Source organism: Paramacrobiotus metropolitanus, unplaced genomic scaffold (assembly GCF_019649055.1).
Source record: "Paramacrobiotus metropolitanus isolate TYO unplaced genomic scaffold, Prichtersi_v1.0 Parri_scaffold0000042, whole genome shotgun sequence".
Taxonomy (NCBI): domain Eukaryota; kingdom Metazoa; phylum Tardigrada; class Eutardigrada; order Parachela; family Macrobiotidae; genus Paramacrobiotus; species Paramacrobiotus metropolitanus.
This window is the reverse complement of record NW_026570262.1, coordinates 910,481-929,587: the sequence shown is the minus strand read 5'-3', so window position 1 is coordinate 929,587 and position 19,107 is coordinate 910,481. Positions and strand designations below refer to the sequence as shown.

The 19,107-nt window shown below is 39.7% G+C and overlaps 5 protein-coding genes across 5 annotated transcripts; 1 reads left to right on the top strand and 4 right to left on the bottom strand.

Annotated features, from left to right (window-relative positions):
- Positions 1–60: 60 nt before the first annotated feature.
- LOC129590830 (GTPase KRas-like) lies at positions 61–5,330 on the top strand. The gene is made up of 10 exons (XM_055486242.1): positions 61–522; positions 620–749; positions 1,198–1,246; positions 2,327–2,355; positions 2,739–2,823; positions 3,371–3,513; positions 4,254–4,364; positions 4,437–4,486; positions 4,585–4,704; positions 4,854–5,330. Exons 2-9 carry the CDS (start codon positions 710–712, stop codon positions 4,672–4,674), a joined length of 597 nt encoding a protein of 198 aa, XP_055342217.1. The 5' UTR covers positions 61–522; positions 620–709; the 3' UTR covers positions 4,675–4,704; positions 4,854–5,330.
- A 279-nt stretch (positions 5,331–5,609) lies between these two features.
- Positions 5,610–8,804, bottom strand: LOC129590829 (serum paraoxonase/arylesterase 1-like). The gene is given in 10 exon segments (XM_055486241.1): positions 5,610–5,920; positions 5,978–6,197; positions 6,339–6,438; positions 6,441–6,538; positions 6,704–6,842; positions 7,088–7,130; positions 7,406–7,519; positions 7,610–7,665; positions 7,938–8,026; positions 8,532–8,804. Coding segments are annotated over 10 exon segments (1,092 nt in total). The 5' UTR covers positions 8,597–8,804; the 3' UTR covers positions 5,610–5,752.
- Positions 8,805–9,375: 571 nt separating this feature from the next.
- Positions 9,376–11,287, bottom strand: LOC129590781 (serum paraoxonase/arylesterase 2-like). The gene is made up of 6 exons (XM_055486154.1): positions 11,246–11,287; positions 10,969–11,011; positions 10,764–10,902; positions 10,412–10,615; positions 9,842–10,064; positions 9,376–9,555 (listed from the first exon to the last, which is right to left on the bottom strand). The coding sequence occupies exons 1-6, from the start codon at positions 11,285–11,287 to the stop codon at positions 9,376–9,378; spliced, it is 831 nt and encodes a 276-aa protein (XP_055342129.1).
- Positions 11,288–11,469: 182 nt separating this feature from the next.
- LOC129590831 (serum paraoxonase/lactonase 3-like) lies at positions 11,470–12,132 on the bottom strand. The gene is made up of 3 exons (XM_055486243.1): positions 11,895–12,132; positions 11,731–11,801; positions 11,470–11,633 (listed from the first exon to the last, which is right to left on the bottom strand). Exons 1-3 carry the CDS (start codon positions 11,966–11,968, stop codon positions 11,485–11,487), a joined length of 294 nt encoding a protein of 97 aa, XP_055342218.1. The 5' UTR covers positions 11,969–12,132; the 3' UTR covers positions 11,470–11,484.
- Positions 12,133–12,945: 813 nt separating this feature from the next.
- On the bottom strand, positions 12,946–18,963 carry LOC129590780 (uncharacterized). Its single transcript, XM_055486153.1, has 18 exons — positions 18,675–18,963; positions 18,458–18,528; positions 18,325–18,380; positions 18,115–18,231; positions 17,800–17,842; positions 17,593–17,731; positions 17,328–17,531; positions 16,946–17,168; positions 16,592–16,767; positions 15,686–15,856; positions 15,521–15,591; positions 15,386–15,441; positions 15,125–15,238; positions 14,773–14,815; positions 14,573–14,711; positions 14,280–14,486; positions 13,617–13,842; positions 12,946–13,274 (listed from the first exon to the last, which is right to left on the bottom strand). The coding sequence occupies exons 1-18, from the start codon at positions 18,746–18,748 to the stop codon at positions 13,095–13,097; spliced, it is 2,310 nt and encodes a 769-aa protein (XP_055342128.1). The 5' UTR covers positions 18,749–18,963; the 3' UTR covers positions 12,946–13,094.
- Between the last annotated feature and the right edge of the window lie 144 nt (positions 18,964–19,107).

Sequence of the window (19,107 nt, the reverse complement as noted above, 5' to 3'; positions counted from 1 at the left end):
TGTTTGGTGTCAATGGATATTCTGCGCTTATAAGCCGGTGCACTGTTCGTATCTGCATGGATAGACAGGCCAGAACAAAGTAGTCGACAAGGTTATCAGCATTCATAGAACCGAGTTAGTGCGCGGTGTAGAATGGTAGTTGGGCATGCTTATTTGCTTCTGCTTTGCTTAAGTATTTGGCTGGTCTGCTAGAGCCGTTTAAAGGGAGGTGGAACAGGCTGTGTTTTCAGGCAGACTGGCTGAAACTGCTGTATCAGTAGCTGCCTCAGCGTTCGTTCCAGTCCGTACTCCTGCCGAAATTCATTCTGATTTTGTACATGCTGGTGGCGTGCTGTTTCACACCATTTGCATTTTGGATAGTTTATTATACTTCTCTAGAGCCAGAGGTGTGCACTGTTGGAGTACTGGATTATTTGCAGTTTATTTGTATTCTTGGATTCATCAAAATGTCTTGATCTACGCCAACTCAACCAGGATCTGTTAGCTTTTTTTTTAAATTTTGGACACTGCAATTTGTGTGTGGTACGGCCGTATCAAAATATCGCTAAAACATAAACTGGGAATAATATAGCAAACAGCGTTGGTACAATTATTATAATGCGGTAATCGAATTTTGCAGCTGGGTGGGCTGTCGACTGGAAAGTGGAAAGCATTTCAGTTCCATTCTGCCGAGACGGATTAATTATTGTGATTATTAATCAACGCGCCAATGCACAATATGACGGAATACAAGCTCGTTGTTGTCGGTGGTGAGTGAAGCGGCGGCCGTTATTATCTAGTTACTGGACATTATTTAATATGGTTTGAGAAAATTGATTGTGAATTACAGTTCAATTATTCGTAATTTTCCACTGAGGGAAGCAACTTGCTTATAGTCATGCACATCCGGGAGGGTGCACGTTTACTACGTATTAAAAGGCACTTGCTATGTGTAATGATATATAATCATATACGTACGTTATCAAATTTTGTGATTCCATCTAATACTTGATTAATTTCTTACTAAAAAATGCAGAATAATAATAGCTGTGCCAACACTGCTATTTGTTTAATTAGATTAATGCACTGCGTGAGCTCAATATTAGAAAAGTTTTGCATTTTGCACTCAAGGCTGTGCTACGTACCCTTCTATCTAATTTTATTGTTAAAACTGAAAGGTACATTACAGCAGATACTTATATTTCTTTTTATTTGTAGCCGGAGGTGTTGGCAAAAGTGCCTTGACGATACAACTAATTCAAAACCAGTAAGTTCAGCTGTTATGTCAACTGTTTGTCCACAATAAACGGGACGCCGGTATTGTCTTCGGATGTGATCCTGTGGACCATGTTGATGTGGTCATCGATCTCACTGAGCGGCCAGATATTTGATACTGAACTTTCCGCCTAAGATAAAAACTTAAAATACCAGTTGATGCTGCTTAGATTAGGTTAATTTATCAATCATGTTTAAATTAAAGTATTAAGCATTTCGAAGCGTGGTATGTAGTATGTACTGTGGCTTTTCTTCTTTTTCCGTCTCCTAAAATATCCATGCCAGATACTGCGAAGATAATTTTATTTTTATGTCGCTGAAATCTGATTGAATCGTACTCTTTGCTGATAAAATTTAATTTACGAGGCAGTTGCAGTTGCGAGAGTTTACAGATAAATGGCTTGTGGACTCGTGCTTCCACTACGCTACTCCAAAAATCAATGCTGGTTTTATCGTTCTTTCAGTTTTTTATCTCTGCTATCGGCTAATTTGCTACGAACTTTATCCCCCAATTATCTGCGTTCTTGCGCTAAGTTTGGCTCGATGAGTCTGACAAGTGAGTACGGTAGTTGCTGCTCAGCGATGCAGACGTTTTACTTACTTTGTGCAGCCTGCAGTTGCGCAATTTAAAGATCGTGTTATTAGTCATTTGCTAGTCCGATGCTATCGATTTCCTTCGGGAAATTATGTTAAAAAACCTAATAAAAAGAGCGGAAATGCCACAGAACTTACGCGTGCATGAGGCTAATTTCAGCCGAAAGGTCTGTTGTATTAGCTGGTTAAACGCTGCTACATTTATTGGCCTGGAAATTGTTAGTGCTTGCATTTGCGTAGGCAAGTAGTGCAGTTTACTGGCAAGTGGACAAGTGTTCGCACAGGCACATTCCGACATTTCTGTCTGCTTTTGGGTTCGGTTGTCCTGACCTTCAAATTTTTAAACAAGAAATAGGTTTTCATGAAAGAAACTTGATGAAGAAGGAAAGTAAAAAATACGGCATTCTGAGAATCAGTGTGTGATTCACAGTGTTTCCTTATTGCGGTGGTGTTTGATTTGTTGTGTCCTTATTTGCAGTTTCGTGGAAGAATACGATCCGACCATAGGTGAGTCATATACTTTTAATGATGACGAATCTGAACATTTAATAATTTTATCTATGGTACGGGCACTAATATCAAATATGCGACGTTTTTAACTGTACAATTCTGCGGGAGCAGTATCATTGAATACAGGTTCAGTAGAGTGTAGACTTTCTGTATTTAACACTTTACAAATTAATAACTGCTGTATTACTTATTAAAATGCACTGTATTATTACATGCGTTTCACCGCTATGTGAAAAGAACATAAAAATTGAACAGGCTCGCGATTTCAGTTTTTGGTATCCGATATAAATAACCTAAGGAAAGATCAAAATTTCTTGGCTGGAGACTGCAGCTACAATGATTGTTCGTTGTAAATATTTATTGTCTTGCTTTATCTATAGAGGATTCTTATCGCAAGCAAGTGGTGATCGAGGGAGAAACATGCTTGCTGGATATCCTGGACACAGCTGGCCAAGAGGAATACAGGTGGGAAGCCAACTTCAAGCCTTGATGCCATCTTTTATGGTTTCCACCTTTTTTGATCTGTGCAGTTTATTGATTTTTTTAAAATGCTGCAAAAAGTTTTTGTGTACATAAATAAATCATCAAAATAGTTCTCTGCCTTTTTAAAGTGTTTTTATCCCTATAAAACTGTAGGCGTATGTGCAGGTGTACCAGTAATTAATAACTCAGTTACTCAGTAATACGCATGTGATTACTTATTGGTGTAATAATTGTAAGTTTTATCGTACATAAGTATATGGTATACAAGGTGTAGAAATGAATCAGAATAACTGAACTACTAGCGCTATACCTCCGTAAATCTGATTTCTGTGGCATTCAGAATTTAAGTTAAATTGTTAGACCTCTGGATGATGGTGATTTAAATGCTTTTTCCCGATTTGTAAGCTTAACTATATGTTGTCCTCGTTGACGGCATGCATGCAAGCAGTGCATACTTATTAAAATTCCTGGAGTAATTTAATCATACTTGAGAATGCAAGAGTCGAAGGGCTGGTATGGTTATTTTCAGTGCGATGCGCGACCAGTATATGCGAACCGGCGAAGGCTTCCTGCTTGTGTTCGCCCTCAACGGCCCCAAATCATTCGAGGACATCGAAACGTACCGAGAGCAGATTAAACGAGTGAAAGATTCTGACAACGTACCCATGGTTTGTAAGTGGCCTCTCCAACCGACTAGTTATACGTATGTGGTGTCAGCTGGCACAGGAAGTGGAGACTGTTCGCTGTTGATTAAAAAAATCGGGAGCTGCTCCCACGCTGTGCAAACTGTGGTCGTAATGAAGGGCGGATGTGCAGTGTCACGACATTGATATTTGCATTTATATTGGCTTTATTAGGGAATGTGTCGGAATGTCCTATCGGTTACACTGTTGAGGTCAAGAGAGGTTTTTTCAGAATGAAACAAATTCAACAAAGACTATTTGAGAATGAACTAGTTCGGGAGAAGGTAGCATTGTGCTCGCGAGGGCGGCATTTAAATACTGTAATCAAGCGGAAGTAAATCTCAAACAGAATAATCGTATTACATTATTCAAGCACAAATACCGAAGCTTGAGAAAATTGACTTCCATGGTAATACGAACTTTTTATGTCCTTCTGCTTGCTTTTATCTGTAATAGATGTTATTAAAAAAATGTGTCCAGCCTGACACGCCTTATCGAGTTGCTGTACGTATGAATACATTAACAAACAATAAGAAAGCGCCCGATTTCCGCTAAAATTGACTTTATGGAATGAACCGGAAAAGGCAACTGTAATGGTTGGCAGGGAATGTCTCGCTTTGTTGTGGCACAAGAAAGCGCAGCTGACACAAATAATTCCCTGAAGTGCGGTCTGTGTCTGGCCGGCATGACCGCGAATCCGCACCCTGTTAATGTCTTGCGCTGTTGCAGTGGTCGGGAATAAAAGCGACCTGCCGGCAAGGAATGTGGAATCTAAACAAGCCAGCGATTTAGCCCGCAGTTACGGGATCCCCTATATTGAAACATCGGCCAAAACGAGATGTAAACACTGGACTGATTAAATATCCATGACAATAACAAGCGTTAGTGACGGATTTTCATTCTCTTTTCCAGCGGGTGTTGACGATGCCTTCTACACTCTAGTGAAAGAGATACGAAACGCGGTAAGGGATATTCCGGGATCCAATTTAGCGTTCGATGACAGTACCGTAATTGCTGACAAAATAGTGAATAATACATTACGCTACTGCATTTATTTCAGCGGGAGCGGGATATCAAGCATAAAAACGGCAAAAAGGCATCCAAGCCACAGAAGCCTGATGGGGGCACTGGGTGCTGCTCAATTGTTTGAATAATTACTTTGGATGTCTTCCTTTATCTGGTAAATACTGTAAATTTGTTCGGACGGATTTCGCTGTAAAGATAAAATTTAAAACTTAAAAATCCTGAATCATCAGGATGGAGAATACAATATCTACTGAACATTATTTTCGTTGCAAAATTTTGAAAGTAACAGCTGTTTCATTGCAGACTTTGGATCGGCCTTTGGCGGCTTTTGGTCTGGATTTCCTTGGAATTTTGTGTTTTTATCCTTTATGCACGGGCTTGAAGTGCTCTTCCTGGTATTTTAAACCGTTTCCTTTTTCCTATGATATGTAATGTGGACACAATGCGGAATACATCAACCGGCGGAGTGATTTCGTAATGCAGTGTCCACACTTTGCACAGGGTCGCTTCAGTGAATGCTTGACGACGTTTGCAAATTTTATCGATGTTTTGGTACATATACCGAAGTCACTGGTGTTCCAACCCGTTAATTGTGTGTGTCAAATTTTCATTGCGTCCAATTTTTTTACATATTTTTTGTTTTGTATTTTTTTACTGCATGCTTGCTGTGTAATGCATTATAAAACTGCAAAATAACTGCCTACCATCAGATACATTTTGTACCTGTTTTAACTTTTGCATGTCGCAGAATATAATATTAAAAACGGCTTACGGCGGGAAGCAGCACGAACTGTACAAAATGCAAAATACCCACGACTCTATGAGTGATGTACATATTTATGTTAAACAGCGTCGCTCAAGCACACCCGAATATCGGCATTGCGTAGCATGATCCACTATTATAGCTTATTTGATATTAAACGGAACGTATTGAATACAATTATAAGCAGGCTGCGTTTTGCACGGCCATGAGATTGACGACAAAATTAAAAATACGAGCATGTATTTAGTCTGGCCAGCGTTCCTGTTCTTTGGTTGTAAACTACTGTAGACTGCACGGTGTGTACGCAGGTTTTACTGTAGCATCAACGAAACCATTTTTCTCGTTAACAAATAACAATAGTCAAAAACTATACTGTAGTTTAAATGCAGTACTGTAACCAAACAAAACCCTGACATTTTGGGGCTACAATAATCACGAATTAACAAATTAAGCATTTACAATACATAAGTTTATGAGTTGGGGTTCCAATCAGTATGGCGTCGTTATAACGGACAGCCGAACCGGAAGCGATGAGTTGATGCCCGTCATCTGCATAAATTTGCGTAGACTCCAGAAAATCTCCTCCACGTACGCGAACACGGAGAACCTTCAGAGATTCAGTTAAGTGACTAATTTAACGAACCGCTTATCAAGGTGCTCTTACCAAGCTGGGCGAAACAGACCCGACCGGAAACATGACCTTAAGAAAAATTTTGTATCCGATAGGATGGCTGCCGATCCACAGATCTCCCGTCACCTGGTCGACATTGACATTATCCACCAATGTGTCCAAGTACAGAGAATTCAACTTTTCTAATGTTTTATCTGGTAGAATCACGAAAGATGTGATGCGCCCTGCTCCAGACTCAGCGACATATACGTGCCTGAAATGAGTAACACCGCAAAGTATGATTATACAATTTTATAGTTGAACGTTAACTGGTAGTAACAGAATAGACAATTATGGAGATCGAGGAAAACTGAGATTAACACAGATACTGTTCAATGGTTTCGGCAACACTAACCGGCGATCTGGAGAAACGCTTATACCATTCGGACGTCGAAGTTTGGTGGAGGCTTGGTAGCCATCCTCGCCATCAAAATAAATGATGTTATTAAAAGGTAAAAGGAGAAATATTCCAACCGCCGAATCCAGTTATTACGGTAAACATAATCATTGGTCACATAAAACTGGTCTTCTCCAACCATCACCAAATCGTTAAGTCTGCAAATAGGTGTCCATAAAACTGTGCGCGATGGTATATATACAGCACATGGCTACGCAGATGAATTTCTCGATATTTGATAGCGTTGGCTAGCTTAATTAATTATATTACAAGCTGTGCATCGGTTTTACGGAATAAGTGATCAGTTAGTTTTTTGTTCTTACGAGGTGAACAAGGGATCTTTAATGGTGCGAAGGTGCGTGAGCTCCAGTTTGGAGACATCCAAGCGAAATTTTTCCACGCTTTCTTCGGCTCCGAGAGTATCGTCCATTCCGTGGTGGATAACGTACACATAAATCGAATCTGCAAAAAATATAGACACCGTACTTGCAATCTAAAACGGCTATCATGCAATTGTTTGATAACTGTCATTTCTTACAACCTACGTCATTACAGTCATTTCTGACATAGATAGCTTATTTTTTACACCAATGTGTTCAAATGAAAAATTTAGAACATGGCGTATAATATAATCGTAACCAATAGCAGACCACATGGTCAGCAAGGCCTTTGCTTATAATATCCGGAAGCCGCACTTGAGATCTTACCGGAACTGTTCCAGATGCTGATTCCATGCGGATTCAGTTTATCCTGAAAAATCATACTGTAATCGCTGTTTATATATGCCCAATCGAATGGCCATCTTAAGCTTATCGTGATTCTTCTGGTTTAACTACAGATCGGTTACGGTACCTTGCGACGTTAACATCGCAACTTGCTTGAAACTGTAAATACCAAAATTAATTGTATGCTAGTATCTAGATACTAAAAAAAAGAGATCTAGTATCTAGTATCTAGAGATCTAGTATCTAGTATCTAGATCTTAAAAACTTGTTCAACGTTTTGCTTATCTGCTTCGGTCTTGCCTTGAATCCTTTTATGATGAGAGATCGTGCTGCACTTTCTGGACGGTTGAAGTCAAACAACATTATCCTTCCCGGCACATGCTTTAACGCCGGATTGCGCATATAGTTAAGCCCCTAAAATATCAATAATTATTATAGACAGATGGAAGGTAAACTGTACTAGCCTTGCACAAATAAATCAAGGTTGCAGTCTTGCAGACGTACCGAAGAGAAAATAGCTAGTCCACTGGGTAATACTTCCACATCTTCCGAGCCTTGGCCTTTATCAACCAAATTAAATTTTAAACATGAGAGGATTTCGCTACTTTTCTTGGATTCCCTCTCGTTTAACTCATGAATTAACCTTTTAATTTAATAATTCTATTGCTTCGTATCTTTGCTCGAAAATAGTCAAAATATAATTACGTGCCTTTTCATAAAATTAAAAGAAAATTATAGGAAAAGGCATTCAGGATCAAGAAAATCACAACAATCGTAAAGTCACCCGGCGTTATTAGATCCAAAACATGTGAATACAGTACAGTACGCATACCTCCGTCGGCTGTTTCGTACACTCCTTCGACTGCATGGCACGGTCCAGGCTGTTGACTGTGTATCACACGAAAGAAACCGCCCCATTTTCTAAAAGTAAATTACACTAAAACTAGTAGGTTTTTAGTAAGACGCATTTTATAAGTTATTTTGGAAATCGAATCCATACGAATAAGTAATAACCATAATAACCATACTTCCATAAGAGCCTAATTAACACACAAGCGTAAATTTCATTGTAACTACGGTAGGCACTAACTACACAAATCCTCGCTATAACAAATGCCGATGTATATTGTATTGTACACGTATATCTTGTAGACTACAATCAGTTGGTACTTTAGACCAAATTTTCTCTGTGATTAGGCCGCCGCTGTCGATTGATGCTTAATGAGTGATAGTTTCCGAAGCTTTTGTTAAAAGTGCTCGTGTTGTAATTTGTAATAGTGCTAATACACATTGAACACTAATGAAGTTAAGTAAGAAGTTGGTACTTACGTGAACAGACAAAATGTTTGTGAAGTACAAAAATTTTATCCCCGAAAAGCACATAAACGTTGTTTTGGGAATAATGCATGCTTCTGTTAGTTCTTACATGATTTCCTTGCCATACCAGACGACTAGGACGAGCAGCAGCCCAAAAAGCGCACTTTTCAGCATTTCGGTAATGTTCGCGTGATTTACTGGAGTTTCTCTGCAAACCGATGGCGGCAAGTTTGGTATTGTAACCTATCGTGCACTTCAAGTCAATGCAAACTTATTCATATTTCTAAGCAGCTATCCATACCGTTGAATTCAAGGAGGAAACTTGTAGATATAACTGAATGTAAAATACGCTAAATGCTTTTGTATGGCACTCGTACTATACAGCAAAGTTTCTTCGACTACGTACTCTAGGACGCTCTACCTGTAATGTTAAGTATCTTATGGTTAGACATGCAAACAATGGTACGAAGTTTGGTTGATAACGGCAATCTTTTTAATAGTAAAGGTAGAGTGCGGCTGAAGTGCGTGCTGTAATTGTAAACTCCCCGAAGGCAAGTCCAGCCAGTTCTGAAGCCGGAAGCACCACTTCGTCTCACTACTATCCGGCATTTTGAACCAATTCTTCTCATTTTTTGGCGTTCTGCATTTTGTTACACTACTGAAAAACACATTTCAGCAGTTTGCACGCGAATGATACTCTGTTAAGTTCGTTGATGATAACCGAATGAGTAAGTACTTGTAGATTGGAAAGATGTTTTCGAATCATTTTATGCACTATCAGGTGTACAACACGCATTTAGAAAATTAAAAACTTCCGTATAATTTCGTGAAAGCCCCACAACCGCAGTACTAAAACTCCCACCCTCTATAAAACTCCTTCACCACTAAAACCATTAAGCGAAATGTATTATTGAATCACACATCAAAAACTGCCAGAAAAAGCAGCAATTCAATCACTTGGGACATGTCAGGCACTTGCAAATCATAGCCTTATCATCAACTGTTCCAATAAGAAAAGCATTTGATCCTTTGTGGAAAGCAGCACTGGAGCTTGAGCTGATTTGATGACCATTATCAGCGAACACTTGATAAGTTTCCAGAAATTTTCCATCTTTCGCTGTCACTCGAATTACCTATTAATCCCCAAATATCACAACCATGCTTGTTCGTTATCATCAGAATTTATAAATCAACATATAACATCTTTCTCGCGATTTTTAATTGCAGTCAGCGGTAACTAACTCTTTCGTTTTACTGAAAGTCAAAAGCAAAATATGGCAACAGACAGATTATGTACAAATCTTCCTTATCGTCCTTGTCAAAGTCTGCTAACCATAAGCGGTGTTCTTAATAATGTATGCGGAAAACAATTTGCCTATCAAAAAACACTAAAACCCCAAATCAAAAGTATACCATTACCTGGCTCGAACTGGGATATCGCTCAGTAGGATTGGACAGCCTCTTCGACAACTGCAAGATACTGGGATGTGCTCCAATCCATAAGTCACCGGTTCCGTGGTCAACGTTAATATTATCTGGACTAGAGCCCAGATATTTCGTATCTTCCAGCACAAGAGTAGTTGGATTTTCGATGCGATAAGAGCTAATACGCTTTTTAGTTACTTCCGACACGTACAGAAACCTGTAACAACAGAAAACATAAAATGTACGATACGTTTACCGTACGCAGAAAGTCAAATCAGTTTAGAAGTTAAAAAGGTACGATGTTAAACTACTATCAACATGAAAACTTAAAAAATATAGCATATCTCATACTGCAAAAAAGTGTGCCCGAATTCTGTAAGTAACCAATAAATTTAAAACCGACAGAAGTTTAAGGAAAAACGATGAAAAACATTACAAAAAAATTCGCAAAGTACGTTGCCGCACCACACAGTGTGACACAGATCGAGACGGCATAAACAAAATAAAAAATAACTAACAGGTCTCCCCTAGCAATAATAATGGAAACTACAATAAAAAACCAACTTCTGATCGGGTGATACATCAACTCCATTTGCTCCAAACATTCCCGGCAGCACCACAGTAGCCTTTTTGCCATCGTAATATAACACATTCTGAGCGGGAACGAAGAAAAGATATATTTCGAGTTCGCGCAAAACCTTACTCCTGAAAGTCTGCATATTGGATATGTAAAACTGATCCATTTTTACGACGACCAGATCATTAAGCCTGCAAATCACCAAAGGCACGTTTTGTTCACCACTCTAGTTGCGCTTCATTGTAAGGGAGCTTGAATGAGCGGAAAGAAGGAACGTGCAAAGCGACATAATTTTCAGCGCAAACGGTTAATAATGTCGTCACTAAATGCATAGTATACCCCACAAATTCCGGATCGCTGAAGGTTTTTTCGTGGTTAAGAACGCCTTTGTCCACGTCCCAAAGGAATTTCTCCACGGTGTCAGCCGGCGGGTGTTCATTGAAGGGAGGATGATTCACCGCATACAGATAAATTTTACCTGTTGCAAAAATATTTACACGTTATTAATTTAGCTGCGGTTCAACGGTTTCCATTCAAACCTTACCGTCTTCCACGAACAAGCTTATTCCATGGAAATTAAGGTGTCCCTGTATTACACAGAAGTGACAGAACAAGGAAAATTCAAACTAATAAAACTAAGAACAAACAGTTCAAATAAAATAAAAAAGGCAATTTTAAATGACTTCTATTAACAATCCAGAGAACACAGCAAATTATAGCCAGCTAATGCAAAACGTATGCAGTTCAAACAGTTTTTCTAGTGTGTAAAATATCTCTCGCAGCACGCCGAAAACTTTAAAATCGCAAAATCTGAGCAATACCAATTCTTTTTGCAAAAAGAATTCGTATCGCGTAGCCGTCATAACGTAAGTGACAATCTTTACCTTGTAGCCATTAATTTTTAGTTTTTTTGACGGCTGTTCGGGCTTGGAAAGATCTAACGCTACAAAACCGGACGGCTCTGCTGTTTCCGGTTGCGTTTTTGACCATCGAAGACCCTGAAAGATTTTTCGAATAATTAGCCAACAATTCGACTTATTTAAGTCTCACACGTTACCGCTTATACCACTCGTGCAGCCGTGCTAAGAACACAACTGAAGAGCGAAGGTAAATTTGCAGTAAAAAAGATTCCCAAGAGTGCACACTGCACATACCGTGCTAAAACCGCCAATCCGTTGGGAAGGATATCCACATCTTCCGAACCGTCTCCTGCAACAGGTTGCCACCGTTCACCACAGCTGTCGCACACAGCGCTTGACAACGCCATTACAATGCGAAACGTCCCTATTTTTTATTTAAGCCGTACCTATTCCGGGTATGATGTGACACGGGCCGGGAGTATGATTGTGGACAACCCTGTATACATCCAGATGACTCCTACAACAAAATGTAACAGTACTGTTCTGTCGTAAAGCTACGCTTTGAAAGCGCCTTGATAAGCTTTGTAGTCTGATCCATGGGAGTGCTTACAAATATGACAGCACGAGAAGACTGACAGATGAAACTACACTTCCGTAGAGAAACAGTCTGAAGAAGAACCCCATATCTGCTGTTCTTTGTAAAATCAGAAAGAAAACTTAAAAAATGACGAAGTATGACACCGGTAGAGTCTCATTCGTTAGATGCCCAAAAGAACACTGTAGAGTGTAGACTCTACACTCTACACTCTACGACTCTACACTCTACGGTGTTCTTTTAGGCTTCACTACTGCTGACTGTGCATAATGTTACTCGTAGTCTCGTATCATATCGCGTTTGGAAAGTCTTTGATAGTCGGATGCCTGGAGGAATTTCTGACGTATGCGCGAAACTCCATTACAAGCTCCATGCAGTAGGCAGTCCCTTTGTAAATACACCGGTTGTTCAAGCAAAACTGTGCTCAAGGGGTTAGTTCCCCTTGAGTACAGATTTGGTTCAAGTCTCACAATAGAAATCAAATTCGTTGTTATTACGATTACTTCTATTGCAGCTAATAAAATTGTGAACTAAACTATATTTCTAAACTATTAGTATTAGTCACTATTACGTAATTACTTTAGTTGTTAGTTTTAGACTTTAGTACACGGTGCATTATACGGTACGTTTTTTTACCTTAGTGCACGGGTCATTTTTTACGCGAAAACATATTGCGACTCGTGTCACATTGCCAGTTACTTGTTTCCCCCAGGATATGGCTTCCTTTATGGCGAACAACGCCTGACCAGTAAGGTTACATCAAGTAGGGCCATTTAATATCGGTGAACCGCCTCATCGCCGTGAAGTTCTCCCAACCGGAGGAAACCAGAGATAGTCAAAATGCCTTGTCATCAGTCCCGAGATACGAATACCGGCATTGGAGGCAGTTTGTCGCTTTGTGGCACCGTTACTGAACCTCGAGCACTATCTACATCATTTCTCCAGCACTATCCACCTTTTGTGATAAGAATATTTTTTACAACGTACGAGTGCACTTTACTTCAGCCAACAAAAGCCTGATTTATTACAGCACGAGCGGCAGAAATTTCCTTTCTGCAGGAATCTGTTCATGCTTGCATTTACTTCCACACAGAGTAACATCCACGAATGAAAATTCCCTACTTCTCACAGAAACCCTTCACCACTATAGACAAGTTTAAATGAAATTTACTGACCACGAATGACACATAGAGAAAGCTACGAAACAACGTCCTGTCACTGTGGACATGTCAGGCACTTGCAAAACAAAGCACCACCGTCAACTGTTCCGACGATAAATACATTTTTTCCTTTGTGGAAAGCAGCACTTGAGCTTCCACTAAGTTGCTGGCCGTTATCAGCGAAGATTTCACTCGTCTCCAGAAATTTTCCATCTTTCGTTGTTACTCGTATTACCTGTCAAAAATTGTGGTACCCTTACTTGGCTACTAAAGACTGCAGATTACGAAAGGAGGTACCAACCCAACTTTTTTCTTGTTTAAATCAAATCTCATCTCGATAAGCTGCCATTAACTTTTGATTTCATAGTAACTCAAGAAACGCAGTAAACAAGAAGAATATCAGGGTATGTTCCAACATGCTATCGGTCTACGAGAAGCTTTTAGCTAACTGCTAAGTTATATTTTACTTTTAGCTGTTTCGTGCTGTTTCGATTACAGAAAAAAATTTTAAAGCGTTGAGTTAACTTAAACTTATAACCGTATTATTTGAAATGGAGTTACTTTAAGCAGTACATACCTGGCTCGAGCTGGTAGATCGCGGGGTAGAACTGGAGGCCAGTCTCTTCAAAAGCTGATGAAGGCTGGGATGAGCTCCAATCCATAAATCACCCGTTCGATGGTTGACATTAATATTATCTGGGTTCGTACCCAGGAATTTCGAATCTTCTGGAACAAGAGTGGTTGGATTTTCGATGCGATACGATCTAATCCGTTTTTTTGTGAACTCCGCCAGGTAGAGAAACCTGTAAAGAACGGTGCGTGAAATCCTGTACTATTCTTACAACAACACATGAACTGAATTAACGACAACAATTCGAGTAATCGCACCGCAATTCGGAATTCAAAGTCAGAACTACTCTGTAGTACCGCACTTCAGTACTTACTGTACGGCAATAAAATTTTTATTTTAATTTAAAATCACCTTTGACGATAAACTGTCTTAGATGAATATAAAGGCAACAGTCTCACTTTTTTTCTTTAAGATTTAATGTCTCAATGCTACAGATAACTGCTAAATTTGAGAAAAAAGCTGCGATCAACATAAAATACAAAAATTTCATCAACAAAAAGCGTTGCCACATATAAATATTACACACCGGCACGGGTGAAGGGACTGCAGCATAAGGCAACAACTAACAAGACAGAACAAAATAATAAGACATTTAAGGGAGTTACGTACTTCTGGTCAGGGGATACGTCCACTCCATTGGCGCCAAATACTCCCGACAGTACCACAGTGGCCTCCTTACCGTCGTAGTACAGGACGTTTTGAGCCGGAACAAAGTACAGATAGGTCATTTCGAATTCCCGCAGAAATTTATTCTTGAATGTCTGCATATTCGATATGTAGAACTGGTCCATCCTCACGACGACCAAATCATTGAGTCTGCAAAGGAAACAATAATTAAATCCTCACCATTTTCTTAAATTTTCAAGAAAATCCGGTGGGGAGAGCGAATGTGCATAATTCACCCCACAAATTCAGGATCGCTGAAAGTCTTTTCATGGTGAAGGATGCCTTTATCTACGTCCCAAGAGAATTTTTCCACGGTGTCCGCCGGTGGATGATCATTGAAGGGAGGATGATTCACCGCATACAAATAGATTTTGCCTATTAAAAAAATCAAACGTGATGAACACGGTTCACTGTGAATAATTTTGGCATTTTTTACCATCTTGTACATACAGGCTTATTCCATGAAAATTAAGATGGCCCTACAATGCACAAAATCAGGAAACTGAAACTATATACACCTCAAAGGAACATAGCCAAAATAAACTCAAGTTTCCACAAACTTCAGGAATACAGTAATCGATTAAATCAGGTCAATTTAATAATTGTCCGCACCACCAGTCTACAGTGGATATCGTTTCCATGTACATACAGAATAGAAACAGATTTTTCGGTGTGGAAAACACTACGCAGTTCAAGTGCAGTATATCGAAAACTGAAGAACTGCAGCGGTGTACCGGCTCATTCCAATTAAAAAACAGCCTGACGAATTCTATGATAGGCTACGTTACCTTATAGCCGTTGATTTTTAGCCTTTGTGAGGGTTTTTCAGGTGTCGAAATGTTTAGCGCCACAAAACCCGACGGCTCCGCTGTTTCCGGCTGCGTCTTTGACCATCGGAGGCCCTGAAATTAATATTTAGTCAGCGATTCGGCTGTTGCAGATTACCGCTTAACGTTAAAACCTATGGGAAAAACACATAAACTTTTGCAGTAAGGTTAGGTGCATTCCACAAGCACGGGCAAATTATGATATTATTTGAGACGGCATACCGTGCTAAAAATAGCCATTCCATTGGGAAGAATATCCACATCTTCCGAACCGTCGTCTGCAACCGTGTACCCCATATTTCCAACCGTAGCGCCCAGTTAAGAGATTACGAAATGGAACATTCATGTACGCCTTACTTATTCCGGGGATGATGTGACACGGACCGGGTGTATGATTGTGGACAATCCTGTACATGTCCAGGTAATTCCTAAACAACGCACAAAATCGATGTACATTTTGTTTTGTTGTCCTTCTCGAAGGCTCCGCTGACAAGTGAAATGGGACAGCCTATAGTAGCTTACAAGTAAGATAACACGAAAACAGTGAAAGATGACAATGCACTGCCATAGACAAACAATCTGAAAAAGAATCCCATATTTGATAAAAAGAAAGCGTTTTTGTATAGAACTTGGGGAATATCATTCGTGGTAACTTCTCTAACTTGTGAAGTGATCTGTAAAACCAAACTCAAACTTTATTAAAATAAGCTTGCAGGGCGCACAGGATCACAGCTGATTTTCCACTATTCACCAGTACACCGGAAGCACCGGTGTATTTATAAGGAACCGTTTACCGCAGGGAGGACGAAGTAACAACTGTTTCCGGAATTATCCAGTGCCATTAAATGACTGGATATTTCCAAAATCCAAAGAGATGTTGTGTGTTCTTTATGCTGACTTTTGAGGTTTTTCCATTCCGCTTATTTTGTAGGTCTGGTAAGGTTTGTGAATTCTGTTACAGGTTAGTAAGAAGAATCAATGGATGTCACTGTTGTGGTGACTTGTGGTCTCTGACTCTCTGTACATGTGGACACTGGGCAGGAGCTGCACATTGGCATTTTTTGGCATCGGACGGACTTCAGGTTCAGATTAACTTAGCCAGTGCGGCAGCATATTAAAAGCATGAATTATTTTAATTCCTTTTTCCATGGAAGTCGTACTTTACGGTATTGCCAAAGCCGGAATGTATTTGTCCATGCATCATTTGATACGGATTCACGACGCGTCAGAACATCAGCAGTTAGTGAAACCAGCCTCAATTTTCTTAACGGGGAGAATCAAAATAACAACAAAATTATCACAAAAAAAAACAAAAATCTTAGTTCACAGAACTTCCATTATTTGTAGGAAGTGACAAATCACTGGGCATAAATTCATGAGTGACGCAGAAGTTTTATAACTTTATAACACATTCCCAATTCAAGTTACTTAGGACAGGTATCACATTTGCAAAACATCGCTTTATGGTCGATTGTTCCAATTACAAACATGTTTTTTCCTTTATGATACGCCGCGGCTGAACTCCCAACAAGCTGATGGCCATTATCGGCAAACATCTCGTACGATTCCGTAAACTTTCCATCTTTTACTATCACTCGCAAGACCTACAAGACAGCATATCATAGCGGTATTCTCTTAAAAAGATTCGTAATTTGGTAAATAACTAAAGAGTTCAACATAAAACTGAATGCTTCATCAAAAAGGTAAAATCGTTTATCATTGTCTCCGGATGTTAAAATATTTATATCAGAGCATGTATAAAGTCAACTAGTTATGGAATACCTGGCTCGGGCTCGTGTGTGTTCCTGATGGAGCCGTGAGTCTCATTACTAATTGTAAGGCGGCAGGATGGGCTCCAATCCATAAATCACCTGTTCGGTGATTAACGTTGATATTGTCCGGTATCGTTCCCAAGTATTTCGAGTCGTGCCATATAAGGTCGGTCGGACTCTGAATTCGATATGAACTGACGCGTTTCTTGGAAATTTCCGAAACATACAAAAACCTGTAATCAAAATTAATTAAAATCCATTCCATTGTGTACGAGCATTAAAGAAAGAAAATGTTATGCTCTAATCTGAAGAGTATCATCAAAGAATTTTCTGGATATGAATCAAGAGAAAACTACTGCAGAAAACGCTGTTCGAAAGAAAATATGGCATACTTGCGATCTGGAGAAACGTCGAGTCCGTTTGCTCCGAACATTCCAGGTAATACCACACTGGCCTTTTGGCCATCGTAATAAACAACATTCTGTGCCGGAATAAAAAAGAGGAACAACTCGATTTCTCTTAATATCTTGCTCTTAAACGTCTCCGCATTAGATGCGTAAAACCGATCCATCCCCACGACTGTCAAGTCATTCAACCTATGGGCAGCACACATTTATAAATGAAATGCGTGAAACTTCATAGTATATTTTCACACACCCCACAAATTCAGGATCCGTAAAGGTTTTTTCATGACTAAGCACTCCTTTTTCTATGTCCAATAAAAACTTTTCTACCGTGTCGGCGGGCGGGTGTTCGTTGAATGGGGCATGATTTATTGCATACAGATAAACTTTCCCTAAAGAACACGAGCGACGAAACTAAATTTAATCTGGAGGTGTACTCAGCAATTTTGCAAACACATACCGTTCTCTCCGTATAAACTGATGCCATGAAAATTCGGATGTCCCTACAATCCACAGATAATTCACCATATTTTAGGTCATAGCCTACCGGCACTTTTTCCACAATTCTTTAAGCAGTAATGAAAAGGAGAAAACTTTTATCCGCTATTAGTTATCACATCTTAAAAACACAAGCATTTTAAAAACACATCTTAACACATCTTAAAAACCATTTGAACGTTTTCACAGATACTTTTATACTACCTTATAATGCCGAAAACCAGCACAATGCGCAACGCGCTGTTTAAACATTAACATTTGTATGTCTTAAACTCACCTTAAAACCATTTATTTTAAGTTTTTTCGCTGGTTGGTTAGGTGTCGAGATATTAAATGTTGCAAATCCAGATGCTTCAGTTCTTGCACTTTGGTATTTTCGGGACCAGGTGACACCCTAAAACAGAACAAAGCGGCAATGCTTGCAACTGAAGCTGACCCTCAGCCGCATGGAATTTTAACAAACGGAAATAAAAAAAACGAAGTATACCGTGCTAAAAATGGCTATTCCGTTCGGAAGAATGTCCACATCCTCGCTACCAATTTCTGCATTATTTTGCAGCCTCTGGTTAATACCCAACTCTTGAATCAAGTCAACACACCATTGTTCGCTTACGGCTTACCCATTCCATCGATTAGATTACAAGGGCCTGGAGCATGGTTGTGAATGACTCTGCAGACGTCTGAGAAAGTCCTGTAAGAACATATAGCTGCCATAATCGAAGCAGCACACCAGGAAGTGCATTCCCGAAAAATGTCCACGTAGAGCAGTATTAAAAAACATGTCGGTAACTGTAAAAACTCCTGCGGCAGGCATCCATTAAGCTTTAGTAGCCTTACAATAAAGACAGCGCCAGAAGGGTGATGCCGGAAATAATCGTTCCATAGAAGAAGAATCGGAAGAAAAACCCCATTCTGGTTGCAGCTGGGTTCCCGAGGATGTTTCCAACGATAACAGGTCTGGAATACTTTACGTGGAAAACGCAGAGAACATTTAGGGAGTACTTGCAAGGTAGTTTTCAATGTTCTCACAATCAGCAGATTTCTGCGTTATTTATTACAGCTCTGATGTCTCAGTGATAGCGCAGAGGTGCTAAATTAGAAGTCGCTGACAAGTCATACGTTAAACGCTTTTGGAAATTGGGATGACTAATTACTAGTACATTTATACCATGCAACCCGCAACTGCAACCCGTAAGAAGTGTGCCTTAGAGATAGAGACAGCTGACATAGGACATAGCAGCATCCATGATACGTAATCAAGAGCTCCAGG